This window comes from Haliotis cracherodii, unplaced genomic scaffold (genome assembly GCF_022045235.1).
Source record: "Haliotis cracherodii isolate W230 unplaced genomic scaffold, xgHalCrac1.p SCAF_13, whole genome shotgun sequence".
Lineage (NCBI taxonomy): Eukaryota > Metazoa > Mollusca > Gastropoda > Lepetellida > Haliotidae > Haliotis > Haliotis cracherodii.
In genome coordinates, this window is record NW_027266268.1 from 17,678,889 (window position 1) to 17,702,277 (window position 23,389).

Genomic DNA, 23,389 nt, shown 5'->3' on the forward strand with positions numbered 1-23,389 from the left:
AGTACTAGTTACGCACAATGATCGAATTCTCAGATTACGTGTATCTGGTACGTACTGTAATCAAAGACAATGGTAGTGTTTATGTCCGGTGCTGTGCGGCTTAGGACTAAGGTTGTGGTATGTTGTTTTACGCCGCACTCAGCAATATTCCAGCTATATGACGGCGGTCTGTAAATAATCGAGTCTGGACCAGACAATCCAGTGATTGATATCATGAGCATCGATACACGCAATCGGGATAATAGGACTAAGGGCACCTTAAAATCTGTTCCAGAAAAAAATAATTCGCCGTTTTACCCAAAAACCTTTGTTCGTTGGACATGTCATGAAAAGAAATTAAATTGTTCTTTTCACAACGTGTGTTTTGAAGCAGCCATACGCACACTCAAATTCTAGCTCACGCCCGCACACACACACACACACACACACACACACACACACACACACACACTGGATAACAAAGGAGTAACAGGTTCTACAGGATTACTAGAACCTTAAAGGGAAGGTCTTATGCATGCATGCTTTCCGAATCGGTCAGGTTACGACAATTAGGCATTTATCCACATCGTTCATTTTTCACATTGGTCGAAGCAGACGACAGAAAACAAACTTTTTATTCTCCGAGATCTATATCATTCGGAAAATATCGTAAAAGTCTTTAGAATGGCATCTTACATAATTAATTCGAGATACAAAATTCCTTTTCGTATGTTTCAAATGTGAGCCAATTCGAGTGGGGAAGATCAGAAATGTACCTTACATGTTAGCGGGGTACATTAAAATAAAATAATAGAATGTGTTTCAGCCAATCAGAATGCGACATTCATATGTGAGGTTGGATACATTGTGTTGACACCTCGCCTAAAAGGAAAGCCATTGTCGTGCCTCATAAAGGGCATGCTTTAGCTCACACTGAAGGTATGCATACCTAGGTGAACATGTATCCGGGCCCAGTTGCACAAAGCGATATCAGTATACTCGTAGCATAGACACATTTTGCGCGTGGGCCCTGGACTGACGAAAACAAGGAGTCAGCCAAATCCGACACGAGTAACTGTGACGTGCATGTTGACACAACCTAAAATCGTCATCGTCTGGCACCTAGTCTAAATTACATCCAATATTAAGCTACTATGTACAATTTTCAGCACCTTTGGGAGGTGTTAACAAATTATTAATTTCAATAAAGTCTTCACGTTGCATGACACATTTTCACCAGATCCTTTCAGACTGGAAACTGATATTAATTACATCCAATTTCAAGCGTATGTTTACATTAATTTTCAACACCTTTGGAAGGGTGTGAACAATTTATTAATTTTCATAAAGTCTTCACGTCAATGTCGCATGACTTACGTTGACACGTTTTTACCAGAAAGTTCACACTGACACCCGTTCTTAATTACATCCAGTTATGAGCGTTTCTTTATATTAATTTTCAGCACCTTTGGAAGGGTGTGAACAAATTATTGATTTTAATAAAGTCTTCATGACTTTCGTTGACTCATTTTCAACAGAACGTGTCAGACAGTTTCTGCACGTTGGATACCCATATTTGCTGAAGATTTGCGGGTCAGCGCATTTTCTAACACATAATCATATGATGAGCATCTAAACGAAATACAAGTTCAAATTGCCAGCCATACCGTCTGAGCGATAGATCACACTGGCTGTCATCTCCGTAGCCTGTAGGAATCTGTATGTAGCCTCTCTTACTTACTTACTTATATTGGAGATTTAACGTGCGCTTTCCGTCTGCAAGCGTATGTCGCACACGGAGCCTCTCTACCGAGAACGCTCTTTATAAGCAATACATCAAAGTGACGTAAACATCAGATGTAAAACAACACTCACTGGCATTTTTAGATGTCACCGCCAAATTACGGACAATTAAGCTTCTGTTAAACCAGGATTAAGGGGATTAACACGTCTCTAGTCAAATTACCCCGCTGTTGTCTCTAGTAGCCGACACGCCAACACGCCGAAAGTAACACTCCCATTGAAAGTGAGGAATGTTGTGACAGCTTGACAGTGGCATTAATTCCTTGACTTCCTCACCAGACAGAGGGCTACTGTTCAATTACAGAGCTGCGTGTAATAACATACGTTCATCCTATACGTTGTCATCAAAACTGAAAACAACTTATCTGGAATGTGACATAGCCAGTGTCAGCATCAAATTCCGTGTGACATGCAGTTGGGACCAGGTTCGAACAATTTAATTCCTCTTTATTTTCATCCGTTATCAAGCAAGATTTGAAATTTGAATCAACATAAAAAAATGTGTTTGTAAGTTTAATATATTCCTATTGCTAGTGTTGAAACACAGATACGAAATTGTTACATGAAAACGGAGAATAGCAGGTTTTTACGGAAGCCTGTTAGGGCCATTTTCTCTCTCTTTTTTTTCTCTTGAAATTTCAAGATGCTAGGTTGAACTTTTAAGATACTCAGTTGAAATGTCAAGATACTATGTTTAAATTTCAAGACGTTATGTTTAAATGTCAAGATAATACTAAGTTAATAAGATTATAAGTTGAAAATATAAGATTATAACTTAAGTTTCAACTTATAATCTTGAAATTTCAACTTATTATCTTGAAATTTCAAGATACTAAGTTGAAATTTCAAGATGCTAAGTTGAAATTTCAAAGTTAAAAAGTTTCAAGATACTAAGTTGAAATTTCAACTAAGTTAAAAGCCCTAAGAGTCTTCCGTAGGTTTTAGTCAGTGACAACATTAAGCCATTCTTTGTAGAATGACCCGAACATGGTGTTATGTGTTCACTGGGGATGGGTACTACAATTAAGACATTACAGACATTTGGTTCAAAAGTGCTGAATGGTGTAACTTGATATAGTAAAAACTTGTTGAAATATTTATGTGGCCATTGAAGACCATGAACACAATGAACGTATTTTCATTGATATATTATCAGTGTTAATATTCTCATGAGTTGTCTGCAATTTGGATATGATCGGGACTAATCCATTATACTACGTTGGTAACAGGCATTGGACAGTGGGAGAAGTCAATCGTGGTATTTATGATTTTAATGTATCTGTCTGACAAATGGGGCTAAACCATCTCGTTAACCAGCAATATGAATGTTTATTATAGATATAGTATTTATAGATACAAATTTTGCATTTAGAAATTAGTTATTACATCGACATACCACTATATAATCGCACGGACACCGAGTGTAACATCCGCTCTACCGGAAGCGCTCGTAAAATCTCAAACAACGTCATCGAAAACCTTTAAGTGGGCATTAAGAGCGAGTGAATTAGGTACGGAAACCTGTTAGGGCCATTTGTTTTGTTTGTTTTTTTCTTGAAATTTCAAGATACTAACTAGAAATTTCAAAATACATATTTCAGGTTGAAATTTCAAGATAATCTTAGTATCTTGAAATTTCAATAATAAACGAAAGAAACAAACAAATGTTTCTAAAAGGCTTCCGTAATTAGGAAATGAACACGAAGTATGTTTATCTCCATTCTAACGTGACTAAATAAAAAAAAACCCACCAAACTATTTTGTGATAGCAAATACATTAAGTGAAGCGGCATGGGTTGAGCCCAGTGTTTTGAGTGGGTTATCATCAGAATTCACGGAATCACCGACACCAGCCTTTAGACCAAATATGGCGCTGTATATGCAAGCTCTCTATTGACCTCAAAACTTGAAATACATTCAATTTGTAGATTTCTATCGTGTTTTCTGTATTGCCACACGTCCTTTGAATATTGTAGAAACCCACCTTGCATTTTGTAGCCTTAATTGTACATATACTTATTAAATATGCCTACCGACATTGTCTGTAAAAGAAGTACTATTCTACTAATATTAGCTTCCGCGGTGATACGGCCGTAAAATCGTCTGTTTCAATCAGAAGGGGTTTATTGAGATTTGATACCTCTGACTGACCAATCAAAATCGAGTATTTTCCAAATTTATGGTAGAATTGAGTTTTACGCCGCCCTAAACAATATTCCAGCAATACCACAGCGGGGGACTCAATAGGAATCAATAGTGTCAATGACGACAGAGCTGACTTATGGCTTTCAACTAATTATTCTACAGAATTCTGTCATCATCAAAGATACGGACCGAATGCTCACGAAACAATTTTTTTCTGTGTGCTGTTTTTTCTAAAGACTTTGTGCACGTTTGAATTGAACCGGTTCTTCGGCAATATTTTTGTCTGCCCAAAGAGACCAAGCTTTTTCTCAAATACAAACACTGCAGATATCGACATGGTGTTTATACGCTTCAGTTTGATCACTTATTATCCGGGGCGATCGGGTAGCCTAGTGGTTAAAGCGTTCGCTCGTCACGCCGAAGACCCGGGTTCGATTCCCGACATGGGTACAATATGTGAAGTCATTTCTGGTGTCCCCCCCGCCGTCATATTGCTGGAATATTGCTAAAAGCGGCGTAAAACCAAACTCACTCACTCACTTATTATCCACACATCTGATGATCTACCCCACTATCAGTGTAACAGCATAGTGCTTTAATACAGTTAAACTTCGTTATTCCGATCCCATTTAGTGGGGAAAACCCGACTTCTGGACGACCAATAGTGAGAATAGCGACATACCAAGCTCCTCACAGCGAAATCGCGGAGCTCTCTATACCATTACTGCCATCAGTCACAGCTCCCCATTGTGCTAGGCGGCCTGAAATTGTGCAAGGAGTTGAACTCGCCACGGATTTACCGTTATGTTTACAAACATACGATGACTTTCGTGACGTCGAATACTTTAATTATTTTGTCAATTTTCATTTCATTTCAACTATCATGTAACTAGTTTAGTAAGAATGTACGGGGGAAGATGGGTGTTTTTTCCGTTAGTCTGCAATCTCGAACCAATCTAATTAAACAAACAAACCGAAGGGCCATTGGTCCTTGTATTGAAGAAACAAACGAGCGACGCTCAATTTCTCATTGATATAACCCTTGCCTATCTATTTCTGCTACATGTTTGTTTACTTGACCTATTGAGCCTTCACTGGCGCTCCATTGTCTGCAGTTTCAGCCGTTAAAATGGGAACACGCAATAAAAGTACATAAAAAACCCTAATAATCCAGACAGTGCCTTGTGAACTCGTCCGGATTAACGAGTCAATTGTGTAAGTAGTAACGTCTTATAGGCGTTTCCAAAAGCGATCGCCTGGAAACGGAGTTTCCGGATTAACGGGGTTTCCGGATTAACGTGGTCCGCATTAACGAGGTTTCACTGTACACTGGAAGCCAGATTCGGTGTCTAACGATGCAGGAACCCGAACCTGTGTTTATATGCTGACAGAGGGGTGTTTGGCAGTGAAGAGATACAATTGCATTAATTGTATCAGAACTTTACATACCTTGGCTAACAGTGTCAGCCTTAACGGCATATCACTGTAGGATAGAGACAGTACCTTTCGCAATATCCGTGTAAGTATACGAAGACCTATCTGATGACATCGTCGAGGTCGCAGCGTTCTTCACGTCGGGTGTGGTACAGTTGGATTACTGCTCCAAACGACGTGAAACAATACCCCTACACTCGTTAAACAGGCCTCCATGTCTCCTTCCCTTGCCCGCCTCAATGAATGAGATTATTTAACACCGATCTAACAACACATTCCTGCCTAGCTTTCCACAGAGCGTTGTTATCTCCGCCTGACCACCACCCTACCCGCAGAACAACATGTCTGTTTGGCGTGGATGAGATATAGTGAATGGCAGTTTACGATTATTGTTATGTATGATACTATGCCGCAGATATTTCGGTCCACTCGCTGACGTTTGGTGGTTAAAGCGTTCGCTCGTCACGCCGAAGACCCAGGTTCGATCCCCTACATGGGTACAATGTGCGAAGCAGACTGTTGTTGGCCCCGCCATGATATTACTGGAATATTTGCTTAAATGGACATTAAATCTTACTCACTAACTCTGTTCACGATACTTTTAAAAAGGCAATCGTTACGTTTTAATCATGTTAGCACATTATATGACAAATTTACCCCGAAAACAAAAATAAAAGTCAAATCTAAAATAATTGTGTTCAGTTTAATATGAACACAAAAGCGCCCGTGCTCCTTTAAGAAACTGAATATGTAAGCGAATGTTTATGTACAGCAAAACGTGTGTATCACAAAATACACACAGGACATCAGTTATGTGGTATTCATTTTAACAGGACGAAAAGACAGGCACTATAACAAACATTGAACAGATGCTTTTGTCGTGTAGAAAGCTTCTATTATTGCAGTCTCACGCCTTCCACTCCGAGTGAATGAAGGCATATTAATGTTAAATGTCCCGATACGACACGAGCACACCACTACCTTTCCTGAGCAGGGTGTATTATAAGGAATGCACGAGACAAGGCTCATTGTCGTAGATGTCTCTCTACTGTGAAACTACGAACTTCTGCATGACCCCTTGTTGCGCTTCAGAGAGTATCTTGTATGGGAACGTACTGTGGGTCTGTTCAGTTGCTGTTGAGGAAGCTAGCGTAGCGTGCAGTCTGTACCGTGACCTAACAGACCTGACGCCCAATCCTTCTGGGATCACAGACATACCCGCCACCCCAGCCTTGCTATCTGTGAAGTAATAAGTCTATTCTGTTTTTGATAACGTTTTGAATATTTTGGTGAAATCAAATCATCAAGTGTATGCTTTCTTTTGCCTAGCAGTTAGCTTCAAACTAAATACAGGATACACCGCATGGAGTCACCAACAAACTGTTCACAACATGGGTAGCAAGGTAACGAACATTAGAATTATTGTTTTATTTTAAGTTAGGTATTTCAAGATAGCGTTTGGCGTTTCCAGGGAGATTATTTTAGCACATTTACACCGCCCACTGTTTTGCTTTTCTTTACATGACTCAATCATTCGTGACGAGCGTTAGCCAAATACCTTCACAAATAACAATCATATATGTATTTATACATTTTCAGTGTTAGGTCAAGTGGGAGATTTTACATCAATCGATACTTCTGAGTAGAGAGAAAAGGAAAAATAAGCAGCACAAAAAATATAAAAACGTTTATTCCCACGTGTCGCGATATAAAAACTATTAAAAATATTTCGTATGTGATTTATGATATTGATTTTCACACATGGCACACATTAAAATCGCATATAGTCCATCTTTTGTAATATGCGACAACCCAGCCATGGTGTTCATGTAAACCATCCAACAGAGTGAGTGAGTGAGTGAGTGAGTGAGTGAGTGATATTCCAGTAATATCCCTGCGGGGGACACCAGAAATGGGCTTCACACATTGTACCCATGTCGGTAATTGAACCCAGGTCTTCGGCGTGACAAGCGAACGCTTTAACCACTAGGCTACCCGACCACTCCCTTACAACCATTGCTAGCACAGCTAAGCCATCAGCTGCAGGTTATGCCATGGCAGCCCCAGCGGGCTGTGATTCAAATCGTTAAATCCCATTTTGTCTGGTCAATGTTTTGTGTAGAACCGCCTTCTAAGGCATGACTGTGACCATGGTACCTTTTCTCGCAAAACACTATACACAGGGGTGTATCTAGATCTGCTCAGAGGAGCATATTCGGCCCCAGTTCTGCAACAAATGTCAGTAAATATTCCAAAATTGGCAACAGAAATTCCAACTCAAAATGTTCAACTAATGTTGAGATCACGTATTTCACTTATTCCAGTAGGAGATTATTTCACGGATAACAGGGCCAGTAATAGTGAGTGAGTGAGTGAGTTAATTTTAACGTCGCATCGGCATTATTTCAGCCATACAGCGACGAGAACAAGTTGATATATACACGAGTGAATATCAGTGTGTCATGAATACTGGTAATGATAGTTATCTTTAATAGTTTTATGTTATTGTATGTCTGAGTTTCAGAAAACACGATATTTGAAAATATATCTAAAATGTGAACCAAATGATGCCACCCCCCCCCCCCTTCCCATTTCCCTGCAGGGGACACCAGAAATGGGCTTCACACATTGTATCCATGTCGGTAATCGAACCCAGGTCTTCGGCGTGACGAGCGAAAGCTTTAACCACTAGGCTACCCGACCGTTCCCTTACAACCATTGCTAGCACAGCTAAGCCATCAGGTTATGCCATGGCAGCCCCAGCGAGCTGTGATTCAATCGTTAAATTCCATTTTGTCTGGTCAATGTTTTTGTGTAGAACCGCCTTCTAAGGCATGACTGTAACCATGGTACCTTTTCTCGCAACACTATATACACAGGGGTGTATCTAAATCTGCTCAGAGGCGCATATTCGGCCTCATTTCTGCAACAAATGTCAGTAAATATTCCAAAATTGGCAACAGAAATTCCAACTCATCCCCCCCCCCCCCCCCCCCCCCCATTTCCCTGCAATGGACACATGGTTTAAAAACCTAGAAACATCCTAGGAGATAGATCGATAGGAAGGTCGCGATACGACACACGATAAGAAACACGAAAACTTGAAAGCTGCATGCTAGGACACATATTCCAACATCAAAGAGAATGAAGAGAAACCAAAGCATAACGTTCTCGGTAGATTAAGTCAGTTAATGAAACTGTGATTTGAAAACCGTGTACATGTACATACAAGCCAAAATGGCGGAGTGCACTTTAGTTTACATGTCACCCTGGTAAAGACTTTTGAATTGATACGTGGTCTCGCGATACGAGTACACAAGTGTAATTGGTTGGTTTGTTGTTTAACGCCGCACCCGGCAATATTCCAGCTATATGACGGCGGTCCGCAAAATAATCGAGTGTGGACCAGGCAATCTAGTGATTGGCCGCATGATCATCGATCATTCGATGCTGGCCGCGTCATACCGTAAAACGTTAATAGATGGTACTTCTTGTACCTTGGAGGGCGTTAAGTATTAAGGGGATATAAAAGGTATACTGTGGAGAATACTGTGTGGGGTATTCATATTAATCCGTGACGTGTTATCTCAAACGGCTAACAATATAAAACCGACATTAGTCAGGACTAGTACAAACAGACACACAGACACACAGACACACACACATACACACATCAGTCCCTTCAATGATTGTGTTTCCAAACGGACCATGGACCACGCCCTCGACTCAACTCTTACACCAAAACACGTGGTTATGAATGTCGTTTCAAACATGAATATTTATAGCTATACTGCTTACAGGGGAATGGAATATAATAGTGTAAGTCATGCACAACAATATACGAACGAGAATTTCTCTGACATCATGGACGCCGTGTTAGTCATATATGTAAGCCCCCAGCCTAATCACGATCGCCCATTGTCGCGCACAGCGATACCCTTCTAGATAACAGGCAACTTCATTTCGTGACTCTTCAAGTACTTTATTCTAATTATAGACATAAAGACGTGTGTGTATGTATATTGATATAAACGTTTGACACAGGCCAGGTTTGAGTTGGAATTCTATCTAATGCCTATTTCTATTGAAATATATAGAACGCTCTAAAACACCATTGAACGCAGGCAAAGCAGCGAATATGTATGTTTAGACAGTCACTTACAGGCGAATTTATTATAGACTGCGTCACGCAAGACAGTGAAGTGACTAGACAGTCATACATTTCCAAGACAGAACTTCTGCGTTACGAAACACTAGAACAAAACACCATTTAACGCCTTCACAGCAGTTTTTGTTTGTTTGTTTGTTTAACGTCTGTATGACGGCGTCTGTAAATAATCGAGTCTGGACCAGACAATCCAGTGATTGACATCATGAGCATCGACCTACGCAATTTGGATTCGATGGCAAGCATCAACCAAGTCACTAGCCTGACCACCCGATCCCGTTAGTCGCCTATTACGACAAGTATGGTTGCTGATCCTATTCTAACCCGTATCTTCACGGGTATGCACAGCAGTGATTGGTTATATAGTGCGTGACTATATTTGACAACATATCACTATGTTGATATGCTGTGTCGTAAATATACTTCAGCAGTGCTGTAAACAAACAACGCGCCCTATGTACACTGTTATTTTATACGTGTGTATTACATGCTATAATATCCGTAGAATCCACCTCCCGGCGCAATAGTCACCGTCCCTCCACCGTTGGCCCATTGGAAATATCAAATGTTTACGTTGGGACACTATGAAATATTAGTTTGAAAAATATCAGGCCTGTTCAGGCCTAGCCATTTTCATTCCTACTCTTGCAATATGTGGTCTCATGGGTGATAAAATACATAAGCTTGATTAAATTAGTGAAACAGTACGGTTTTGCAAAGGTAAATCTAATTATGAGAACATCCGTTATATATTTTTATATCTGTACTGTTTTTAACTACATCGTTTATGAAAATCATCTTGGGTCAAAGACTTGCTCATCTTCAAATGTTAGTAAAACGCTTCTTTAAAATTTTTAAAATGTTTTTTTTGGCACATTTGAGTACTGCCTATTCGTTAAGTGTTGTTATAAGTTCCAAATATGCAAGCGTTGAAATGAACAGCTCAAAAACTCATTCAGAATCTTTTAACCTTCATAATAATATTTCTCATTTATTAAATTATGCATAATATGATCCCAAAAGGACCCTTATCATCACTAGCTTTTTGTAGTCTCCATGGCGAGACAAGTGAGTGAGTATGGTTTTACGCCGCTTTTAGCAATATTCCAGCAATATCACGGCGGGGGACACCAGAAATGGGCTTCACACATTGTACCCATGTCGGGAATCGAGCCCGGGTCTTCGGCGTGACGAGCGAACGCTTTAACCACTAGGCTATTACGCAGATCCTATCAATATTCTACCAATATCACGACCCCAACACCCAACGTATGCTTAAAGGTAGTCATCAAGGGATCATTAAAGGCGCTGCTTTCTCTAAACATGTGACTTACGTAATCATGACATTTTGGACGAACGGGGTTTTTCTACGCATAAATCCTAACTGATCGTTTTTACACCGGTGTCCCTTGCAGAATGGAGATTCTATTTTGACGAAATAGCTCACGTGTTATTTTGGGCCTTCCAGCCTGTGTCTATAGGTCGATGGCTTCCTTTAAGTCTCTTGGCTAGTCCCACGACCCTCGGGGTATTGAAGTTTTGGCTGTTAATATTTAGCTGAACTCTCTTAACATGATCAGTGTGTAAAGATTAACATGCGACGGAAATCTGTATCTGTCGGTCAGTGTGCCATAATTAGATGCCCGGGGCCCTACACGACCTAATGGTCAGTTACATTATATGAATACTTGACAGGTATGACCTTCTCAGAGGATGTTATCACAGACTATCGTCGACTCCCGAGGCGCTACCTTACACGTTATCGTTATCAAGCTTTGATTTATAGGTGTTCATTATAACACGAGAACGACATCAATCCACCACTTACGTATCTTGTTTTAACTACACCTGTTGCAGTGATGTTGTACTGCATTTTAAAAAATACAACTTTATTCGTCACCTGTTTGCTGCACGAGATTAGATCAGTTCGACATTGTAAAACTAGGTCGCGCCCTTGCCATAGCAACGCAGCGAGACATAAAGGCGCTTCGTGTGGATAATTATTAATGTCATGCATTGAATGCAAATGTTCATCCTTAATCCGGAGTGACGTGAGTGTGTGAGTGAGTTGGATTTAATGGCACTGTGAATAGTATTTCAGTTATATCACGGCCTCACAGTGATCACCTTCCCAAAGTGATGTCCTCAGTCAATTCAATTTTATCATAATAGTTAAACCAACGGATAACTGTGTCAACTACACAAACATTACAATCGGGTTAGTCTGCAGGTTCAAACCAACAACCAGCTGATCCTACCACAGCTAAGGGAGACAACTCTGCGCAGAAGCCCTTCTGGGTCTAGAAATGAATCAGTTAATGTATTTAACGCTTATTGTTTGTACAGATATCGGATATTAAACCTAATTCAATATCGATTTTAAAGCATGTATGTGTGACGACAGTGACATATGCCTAACGTAGACTAACGCTTAGTCTCTCAAAATATTTATTTATTAAACAATCAACTCTATTTAAATTGAAAAGGAGTCCCACTGAGATGAACCTGTGGAAAATCTAGACTTGCTTCATTAAAGACTACTGCATTACATTTAGGACTGGCGAAAGGGAAACTAATACGGTTCAGGGTCTGTGGGACTAGTCTCTCAGAGAGACCCTACACTCTTAAAAAAAAGAAACGCACAATAAACTTACAATAAATTAACTAAAAATCTACCTGTGCGTTTCCGTTTTTGAAGAGTGTAATGCAGTTACCTTTACCTTTCTTTTTGCCTTTCTTGGGGCTGTCCTCAACGATGTAATCATTTTGTTTGCCCTTCCCTTTACCCCTTGGGCCGTCGTCAGGGGAGTATGCGGCATTATCGTGACCACGCCTTCCACGACGGTCGTCGTAGTCGTCGTACCCGGGGTCGCCGTTCCGATAATCCTGGAAGTGTAGAGGGAAATCATGACGCAGAATATGCTAGTTATTTATGGTAAGAAATGGCAGTCCATGCATTGTTCATACATACATAAACTGAGGGACAAAAGAACGAAAACCGAGTTTGTTTTTTATGTTATTCCTGCAACAGTTGGAATAAGCGTTATCAACAATAAATATATATATATATATATATATATATATATATATATATATATATTGATTGATTTTCAAAGATAAGATTATAAGACACCAATCAGCAGTTTATTTTTATCAAAATCAAATGAAAAAACTTAAAATCATGTTGAAGTATTCTTTGATTGCTGAATAAGCGCCAGTATCGTTCATTTGCTTTTAATATAATATCACTAACTTAAGATATTTTTAATTGAAAATCAAACATAAGAGAAAGTCAACTGGGAGGTATAGCTTCTTGTGCGTTGGATTTTACTTTACTACATGTATAATTCATACATGTACGCAGTTAATGCGTAGCTCATACTAAGTTCATTCTTAGTTCAAATATAGTTGATACATAGTCCATGCATAGTTGATACAAAGTCCATGCATAGCTGATACATAGTCCATGCATAACTAATACATAGTTCATGCATAGCTGATACCTAGTTCATGCATAACTAATACATAGTTCATGCATAGCTGATACATAGTCCATGCATAGCTGATACCTAGTCCATGCATAGCTGATACCTAGTTCATGCATAGCTGATACCTAGTCCATGCATAGCTGATACATAGTCCATGCATAGCTGATACATAGTCCATGCATAGCTGATACATAGTCCATGCATAGCTGATACAAAGTCCATGCATAGCTGATACATAGTCCATGCATAGCTGATACATAGTCCATGCATAACTGATACATAGTTCATGCATAGCTGATACATAGTTCATGCATAACTGATACATAGTTCATGCATAGCTGATACATAGTCCATGCATAGCTGATACATAGTTCATGCATAGCTGATACATAGTCCATGCATAGCTGATACATAGTCTGCATATAGTTAGTGCACGTACTGTTCGTGTATACCCCAGACATGATAATGGGGTCCCATGTTGGCTCCTGCACCAGCAAGAAATGAACTGTGTGAAGACTAAGTATTGTAAAAGATAGAACGCTTCTTGTTTGAAACGGAACTTATTGACTTACATGTAGTTAAGACATTCTGCCAGGGACAATACAATCCAACATACATGCTTAGCCTGACAATAGCAACATTAGCACTACAGCGTTAGAAACTAACATTGTTTTGTCCACTAGTCTGTATCATGACAACACATAGCAAAACCTTAAATATGGCAAATTTCTACTTTCCCTAATGATACCTTAACTATTGGACAGTTTGGAAATTTGACTACATGACCAGTGCCGATTTCTATCGTTGGCTTTAATTGTGTCCATTCATCCCACGAGAACACGGTGCTATTTATTTACCGCTCTCAATACGTTCTTTACGCCTATTGGACGCACTATTTTTCCCCCTGTAAAACCCTGGTCCATGCAAAAAGATTGTTCTTAAAAACAGTTCCTATATAACGAACTTTGGATACACCGAAGTTATATTGAGTTCGTTATATCCGGAGATACTTATACCCTGCATGTAAGGAACGTATGATAGGAACGTCTCTACAATACCATGACGTCATTCACAATCATGGCGAGATCAGCAGGAAAACAAACATCTCTCAATTCAAAGTAGACTCTGAGTTGTTTATTATCAGGTATGACACATAGTGGTTAAGACACACAGGTAGAGTTACATCTCAAGTGTTTTGGCAGGTACCCACCTATAAGATAATATAACTTGTGAGGTCAGCGATATCGATTATCACAGACGTGTCAGAACTATGTTCTTATTGGGGGCCGAGCATTTTATATCCTGGTAGTGAGCGAGTGTGTGTGGTTTTACGCCGCTTTTAGCAATATTCCAGCAATATCACGGCGGGGGGACGCCGGAAATGGGCTTCACACGTTGTACCCATGTCCAATGGGCCTTCGGCGTGACGAGCGTGTGTGCGCGGGCCTGCGCTTGCGAATTTGAGTTATATTATCGGTCACTGCTTCAAAACAAATTCTGTGAAAGAGGTGCCGGATAAATTAATTTATTTCCAAACTCATTTTTTCGGTACATGCAACATACTTAAATAACTACTAACTATTTATGGATTTAAAAAATATCCGAACCACTTGAATATCGTAAAAACGAGCGGAAACGTGAGAAAACTGTGATTTCAGACTCGTAGTATATTGTATTTATACCATTCACCTTTGGAAACATCACACAAATAATTCAAGGTAATTATACACCAACCAAGCATACACATTCCATACAAACAATCAGTTGAGACTCGCTTGGGTCCTGTTGTAACATTTCGTTCTGTGTGATGTCTCTTTGTGCAAGTACAGTAAACTACGGTTATAGCGAACACGCTTAAAACGAACTGTCGGATATAACGAAATTACTTTTTTGGTCCCGACGACTTGCTGTAGTTATGCTGTATATGTACTTATAACGAACTACGGTTATAACGAACTAAAATTAGTAGTCCCTTTGACCTCGTTATAACCGTAGTTTAATGTACACCGAAATGTGACACGGCGTATTACGTCATCACGATAAACCATGACACATCAAGTGGAAACTGCTCCCAATTCATGTCGCAGTTTAATCTGTTCTCCATTAACGTATGGGTGATTTGAGTTAATAATTTATGTGTTGAATGCATGTACGGTGATCAATACAGGTTCTGCTTCGAATTTGACCTTAAGACGATATTAAATTACACGGGAAAACATGACACCAATTGCAATACACTTTAGCCACTCGCTCTTTAAACTGTGCTTTGAAATATATAATACAGGCTTCACACATTGTACCCATGTCGGGAATCGAACCCGACATGTGTACAATGATGACCTGTATGGATAGAACTATGTATGCCAGTTGTAGAGTTTACAGAAACTACCGAATAGTTAGACCAGTAAAGATCCGGGGTAGAATAGGTCTTCAGCAACCCATGCTTGCCCTAACAGGCGTCTATGATTCGGTCATTTACAGACCGTCGTCATGTAGCTGGAATATTGTTGAATGTGGCGTTAAACAACAAACAAACTAACAAAACCAAATAGTGAAATATATATATCGTTTGTCCCACACTAAAATATGTGTCTGTGTAATACGACCTGACATTCAGAAAACGTGGAAAGGAACTAAAATATTAAACTGTACATACAGCTGCTGCACTTACATGTCACTTCCTTTATACGTGAACAGACATGTTGATATGGATCTCGTGGCTTGACAGGCGAGGCTGACATTGATTAATAATAAATATTGATGTTCATGATATGGAAATGTTCAAAATGAAACATAAAACTATGTAATATTCCCAAAGAACGCGTTACGCACATGACAAAGTAAGGACGTTGTGTCTGTTACGCATAACAACATGGTGTTTGCGTGCAAAATATTTGGGATGTATAGTATAAAATCACCAACATAATGGGTGTGTTTGTACACAAATTCCATAAACTCACCGTGTTTACGTGCGAAAGCTACTTAAGATTTAGAATATTATCACAAACCCCCTGGGATGTGTTTTTTTACACAACGTTTAGTAAACACATCGTGTTAACGTGCAAAGTCTACACATAATTTAGAATATTATCACCCACATACTGGGATGTGTTTTTTAAATTTTGATAAACACATAGGGTTAACGTTCAAACTCTACAGTATATTTAAAATATTATCACCTGGACACAGGGTGTGCTTTACACACCGATCAATAAATACACGTGAAAAAATTACAATATATTATGAATATCATCGCCCACACACAGGATGAGTTTTTACCGACAACGTTCAATAACGTGCACACACGACAAACTACAGCTGACATTCACGACACACGAGAATGTGGTACTTTATTTTGTCCAGCACTGTTTCAACATGCGTTAACACGACATTTAGATTATAGCTATCATAACATACATATCCCGTTGATAATACAATTATAGCAACGAAGAAGGACCATATTCTACATGTATGTACAGGCTTATTCAATCTAAAATTATGTTACAGTTTAAGAAATTAAATATATCTCATCCAATCCTCACAAATTTTTTCATTATTATAACTATATAGTATGAATAGAAATCACGTCACGTTTACATTTTCCGATGAAGTGACCCAAGAATTATTTCATGAAAAGCACTCCAAAAATAAACATCCCGTATAACAAGGTGGCATCACCGTACTTAATTTACATCCGGGTATATTCATGTCAAACATGTTTAGATATGATACATTCTATACATATAAAGATACGATTCAAGTGATGAGATTCCATTATACACATACACAATGGTGTGTTACTCTGTTGAGGTCGATCCAGGATTTAAAAAAAAGAGGGGTCTGAATAAGCACATCCCCTCTTACCCCTTCTAAATCCGCCATTTTTTCTACATGTATTAATAAGGTCATTTATGAATCCGAACATTTTTAAATGAACAGCACACTCCGAATCCGTAATAGGGGGAGGGGTGGGGTGGGGTGGGGTGGGGGGTGGGTTGGGGTGGGGTGGGGAGTGGTATGAACAGTAGAACCCTGGCTACACAACGCTACTTTCAAACAATAACAAAATGTCGTCTGCTCTTACCTGTCGTCTGCTCATTTCGTATCCGTAGTCGCGACTATATCGGCTGTCGCCTCTGTTGGGGTAGTCACCGCGGTATCCGCCACGATCGCCTCTATCTGGGTATCCGCCACGATCATATTGATCGTAACCCCTTGACATGACTGAGTTTAATTGCCCTTCACGCAAATTGGTTCTCTTCCGGGTACAATTGCAGGTCTTGTGGTGGCTCGTCCGTGATGAATGACTTGAATGCGGGTGGCGAAATCGATATGACTTATCCAGAAGTACTGGTAACGCCTTTCCTGAGGTCAGATTGATAAGTGATTCCAGATATCTACATATCTACTCGTGGGTAACTCCGTGTCTTATTGTTCAATAACGAAATAGTGATGTCGACATGACACGCGTGTTATCTACTGTACGTCCATAAAATCCTACAGGTAGATTTACAAGGGAGCAGTCAGTACATTTTTCAAAATACATCTTGAAATTTTATTGTTGTTGTACAAATAAATGATCGATGTATTTTTATGGGATAGATTTAATCATACATTTACACACCTGTTATTCTAGCATGTATTATATGACTACCCAATGAGTTTGTGTTTAGTGAAAATAACCGCTCCCTACTAAATGAGGCCGTACGCTATCAGTTACCAGCATACAAAGCAGTTCCTGGTGTAGGACAGCTGCTTGAAAATGATGTGCGTTTCGTCAAATCACTGAAAGCTTTGATGGACACAGTAAACAGTGTCATATTGTCGGTGACCTAAATACGACATCAATGCAGATTGTAGAAAGATCGATTTTGATACGCTTCGATGAGTCGTTACTTTTGTTAGGAATAACCAAGTTGAGTTGAATACCTTCCAACAAATGGGAGTGGTTATTTTTACATTTCCTTGTGTTAGGCATTCAACCGAACAACATGTGTCAGTAAACACCCCATGCAAGTCTATAATGGTTAGGCAAGTCTAGATTTCTGTTAATTGAAATGTAAATTATAAGACTTTCAGGGCTCCATTCTGTTATTTGATTAAAATACATGAAGGACAATGTAAGTCTACCCCCCCCCCCCCCCCCCCCCCCCCCCTCAGCCCCCAACCCCCTCCCCATCCCCCATATATTCCTTTACAGTTGGGTATCTATGTGAACGACAGAAAAGGGCTGTACTGTACAAATGATATGCTGATTTTTTCTCTCGTCACAAGCTGTCATTTTAGGTAAGACATTCGTTGATGCATAAAAAAACACCCGAGACGATGAAGCCTTGAAGAGCATATGTACACTGATTTCTCACATGTCACCTTCCCACAAATTGTATGTAAATACACTTTGTGTATACGCATGTATTCACAAAACGCTTTACAAAATGGTGGATTGTTCAAGCTCGGCTGTGTTCCCAGATCGCTGGGCTGCAATATGTGTGCTTTGACCGCGTGTTTATAGGTACACACACAATCTCACTCCCTAATCTGGTGTCGTATATCACCTGCGTCCCGCTCTACCGACCCATTGTGGGTGAGTGCGCTGGCATATTTTCCTCCCCGATTGGGTACCGTACTGATCGAAAGTAAGTTGTCGATGGTTTGGTGAGGTGGTGAGGTGAAATGGGGTTTAACGTCGCGTCCAAGATTATTGCACTTATATAGCGAAGTGCATGTACGTGTGTGTGTACGTGTGGCTGCTTGTACTATTCCGGACTGATGCTGGTTTATGGTGCTAACTCACTGAGATACAATGCCGCAGGTTAACATGAATACCCCACTCAGACACATGACTCCGAGCCGACCAGTCCTTGTTTTTAGCCCCTTTGTGCCGAGCGCCAGACAGGGTAACAACAAGTACCATCTTTTAACGTCTTTTGGTATGACGCGGTCGGGGATCGAATCCGGGGCCGCTGTCCGGTCGGACGCTCTACCAAAAGACCACGGAGGCGGTCTGATGGTTTGGTAAATAAATCACCCTACAGTTAGAAGTCTCAAGAGTATAGACAATGTGTCTGAATGCTGAGACCACCAGAACGCAAAACACACTTTAATATAGTGCTTCGACACGGGTCGAGTCAATAGGGGACAATATTACAATATCAAGGAGAGAGGGAGAGGGTTTTGACCCCGCTTTGAACAGTATTCCAGGCGTGTGTGTCACCTTAACGTGGGAGGAGAGCCCGAAGTGCAAGTCTCAGACATTTTACCACTTTTGTGAAATTCACGAGTACGGGGCATGGTGCTGTCAAACCTAGAAACATTATAGGGGCGAAACGGTATTCGAACCCACGATAACAGGTTTCTGGAGTGCTCAAGGGACGCAACTCTGCACGGCGCCATAGAAGACTGGGCCCTCTCTGAGGATAATGGCGGGATCTGGGCAATTGACGTTGACACTGCTGAAAGAATAGAATCCCGTAATCACAGGTATCAAGGAATCAGAAGTGTCGCTCTGGGCAAACAGAAGGCAAGAATTCTATAAGTAAAGAAGAATCTAGGAGACAATAGAAACTACAGTGGCACTAGAATTTCGAACTTTCCTTAAGCAATAGTTAGCATTAATTGTAAAGTCCATGATCATCAGTTGTATTGTCTGCTGCTTCTGTGTCTGGTAGTGGATCAATTACTTCAATCTGGTCTATTAAACGTGCCACCATATCCATGGTCCTGGGCTTCACTCACTCACTCAAAACTACACATATGTCTACATACTGGACGACAAACCGCTCCAGCAGACCCAAGAACCTGACATGAACGTGTTAATGGACAATACGGGGAAGGGTTGGGGGAGGTGTCAGGATCTCGGGAGGCAAGATACAAAGGGCGCGTAGGCAGGTTAGTGATGACACGAGATTTCATAACCTTCAAAGCCAATATTTAACGCGTGCTCTTGTTGATCAACACATGATGATGAAGGGGAAATATTTGCCGTGGTCACCGAGGACAAAAGAGCCGAGGACAATCTTCAGTATTATGAGGATGTCAAACCCTCGTCCCACGCATGCTAGCCGTAAAAGGCGACTAACGGAATCGAGTGGTCAGGCTCGCTGACTTGGTTGATGCATGTCATCGGTCCCAATTGCGTGGATCGATACTCATGATGCAATCACTGGATTGTCTGGTCCAGACTCGATTATTTACAGACCGCCGTCGTATTGCTGGAAAATTGCTGTGTGCGGCGTTTAACAACAAACCAACCAACCAACCAACCAACCTCGTCCCACGAATCCCAAATACCATCTAATTTTTCACTCTGATTCATGTGCCGTCCCTGGATCCCGAATACTATTTAACACGATTCTCAAAAGGTCAGAATTCACCTACAGAACACGTTCCGGGGTCATAAAATGGTGCCTTTTCAAGTTATATTATTGAACAAAATGTCGAAAAAATAATATATGAAGGATTTGTTTTACTTTCAACAGGTCTTCAGCAACCCATGCTGCTCGTAAAAGGCGCCCGTGCCTGTTGTGAGATGTGAGTAACGAGATCAGGTGGTCAGGCTCGCTGACTTGGTTGATGCATGTCATCGTATCTCAGTTGCGTGGGTCGATGTTCATGATGTCAATCACTGGATTGTGTGGTCCAGACTCGATTATTTACAGACCACCGTCACATAGCTGGAACAGTGCTGTGTGCGGCGTTTAACAACAAACAAACTAGCCCTGACTACTGCCGGCTTTTTATAGGTGCCGAGAGTGAGATTGGGTTTAACGCTGCTTTTAACAGTATTCCAGTTATATCACGGCGTGTCAGCTTAATGTGGGAGGAAAGACCGAAGTGATGCAAGTCTCAGACGTTTACCACTTTGGTGAAATGCACGAACACGGGTATGGTGCTGCCAAATCTAGAAACATAATCGGGGCGAACCGGGATTCGAACCCACAGTCATAGGTTTCTGGCGTGCCCAAGGGACGTTCCTCTGCACAGCGAAGTGCTCATGTGGAGAATCGAACCCGGATATTCGGCGTGATGGCGCCCCAGACGTGTTCAATGGGTCTGGGCTCATTGGTGGCCATGGTATTGTATGGTTGTTGTACTGCTGGAGGTGAGCATTCACTATTCGTCCGCGGTGAGCACGGGCGTTGTCGTGCTGGAAGACAAAACGTCGACCTAAAGGGTGTTCGTATATCGTCCCGATAGTACTGTCTAGTGACCCTTCCTTGCACAAAATGGAGTGGGGTTCGCTCAGTTACAGTGATGCCATCCTAAACTATAGCCGATCCACTGCCAAATTTGTCATGAGGTTTCAGGCTGACATGACACGTGACGATTACCCCAGTTTCGACAGTAGCAATGTTCGACAGAGATTAATCCTTTCGATTAATCCAAAGTGTCAAAATCAAGAATGGCACCTACGCACGTACGTGGCGCTACTTCGTGCGGCACGTGCAAACTATGGGTAGTGTTTTGGTGTTAAGTTTTACAGACATAAACGTTCTTGCATAGGATGTTTGTCGTCACATTTATCTTTGTTCTAATACTTGGAGTTAACATTTATGTTTCTTGATCACTTACTTTTTGCTGTTAACTAATTCAATCATGCTGTACTTCATATTCCGTTATATGCCAGCTGAAACGCAGTAAAGAGTGAGTATGGTTTTACGCCGCTTTTAGCAATATGTCAGCAATATAACAGCGGGGAACACAAGAAATGGGCTTCACCCATGTCGGGAATCGACCCCGGGTCTTTGCCGTGACGGGCGAACGCTTCAACCACTAGGCTACCCTACCACCCCTGAAACGCAGAAAAGTTCGGTGATGTTGTCCCATTCCAGGGACCTATGTCAGCTTAAGTTACTTATGTAACTTAGGTGTTACAGACAACCCGACCCCCATGGCCCCCCTCAGGATCATATATGACAGTGTCCATAAATACAGTGTTCGTGAATATATTCATTTACTGAAGTAGTGAGTAGTGGCCGAACGATCGCATCCAAAATTGGGAGAGATATGACAATCGTCACTGAGAGATTAACCACAGGTAATCGTCGGGATTGTGAGAATAGGCGGAAAATACCCACCTGGGCGAGGTTGGATTCTATTGATGGGATCATCATTATGTAAATACGGGTAAATATTTTTAAAGGTTGTAATTTTATCATCATCTTTAAAAAGGCTGTACATAATGGTGGTCGTTGTTAATCGAACAATAAAACACTGCAGGGAGAAACCAAACAAGAACATTCAGTTTATCCTGAGAACGATTTATTCCGGTTTCGCCTCCTATATGAGGCTGACACGCAAAGACGCCATTGAACTACAACAAGGACGACAACTCCTAATCCTTTGGTCCATTCGTCACCACTCGCCCCTTTCCGTAACCTGCAAGAAGACTCGTCCCCCTATCGATGAATGTTATGCGCGAAAATACGACAAACCAATCAGAATGCGCGTATGATTTCAAGTTCTTCGTCAAAGAATCCCTCAGAAATAATTTCTGTTTTTACATATGTCTTGCATCTAAAAATATACCCAAGACACAGTTAAATGTGTTCAATCATACTGTATAATTTCGCATGTCCTGATGTGCTTTTAATTGCATCTGAAATATAAATGATACATTGGGAAATTTATGTGAACCATTGCGCAACGAGTTGACAATTGTTTTAGGTATGCCCGTTTGCGCTAAGACGGAAGCCGGTTGCGAAGCACGAGTCGCTATTCGGCCTGTCCCGGAATAACACGAGTTGGTCAAGAATGTCCTCTGATCCAGTCTCGATTAGTTACAGGCCGCCATGACATAACGCGAGTATTGTTGACAGCATTTACGAGGTCACTGCACATCAGAGCAACAATTTAAGTTCCTCTCTAGTATAAGATACGAGGAAAATATATAGATTAGTAACGTGTCACAAAGTGTTCATTGCAAATGAACCAATATATATGATATATTATAAAAAAAAATCTTTCCAGCCAATACTATCTTTTGAGACCAAAAATCGTTCAAATTAATTTTTATAATATTATAATTTCTTTTTTTCATAAAATGGATTAATCAAGAATAAAAAAAACCCAAATACACGATAAACCTTCATCAGAAGGACATGCACATGGACGACGACGAGGTAGCCTAGAGGTTGATGCAGTCGCTCGTTACGTCGGGTTCGATTCTTACATGGGTATTCTTGGTATCCCCGCCGTAAAATGACTGGAATATTACGTGAAACCAAACTCACACGCTTAAAGTTCACAGTGTAACCGGTCCTATTTCTAACTCATCCTGACCGATCCCCGGCCGCGTCGTACCAAAAGACGTTAAAAGATGGTACTTGTTGTTACCCTGTCTGGCGCTTGGCATTAAGGGGTTAAAGCAAGG

The 23,389-nt window shown here is 40.7% G+C and overlaps 1 protein-coding gene across 1 annotated transcript in view; it reads right to left on the bottom strand.

Annotated features, from left to right (window-relative positions):
- Window positions 1–17,534, bottom strand: part of LOC139459691 (choline transporter-like protein 2) — a 38,564-nt gene extending 21,030 nt beyond the window's left edge. Inside the window, exons 1-2 of the mRNA XM_071241315.1 lie at window positions 17,102–17,534; window positions 12,250–12,415 (exon numbers count right to left, since the gene is read on the bottom strand). Coding sequence (XP_071097416.1) covers window positions 12,250–12,415; window positions 17,102–17,239 — 304 coding nt within the window. The 5' untranslated portion in view covers window positions 17,240–17,534. The remainder of the gene's footprint in view (window positions 1–12,249; window positions 12,416–17,101) is intronic.
- Window positions 17,535–23,389: the final 5,855 nt, after the last annotated feature.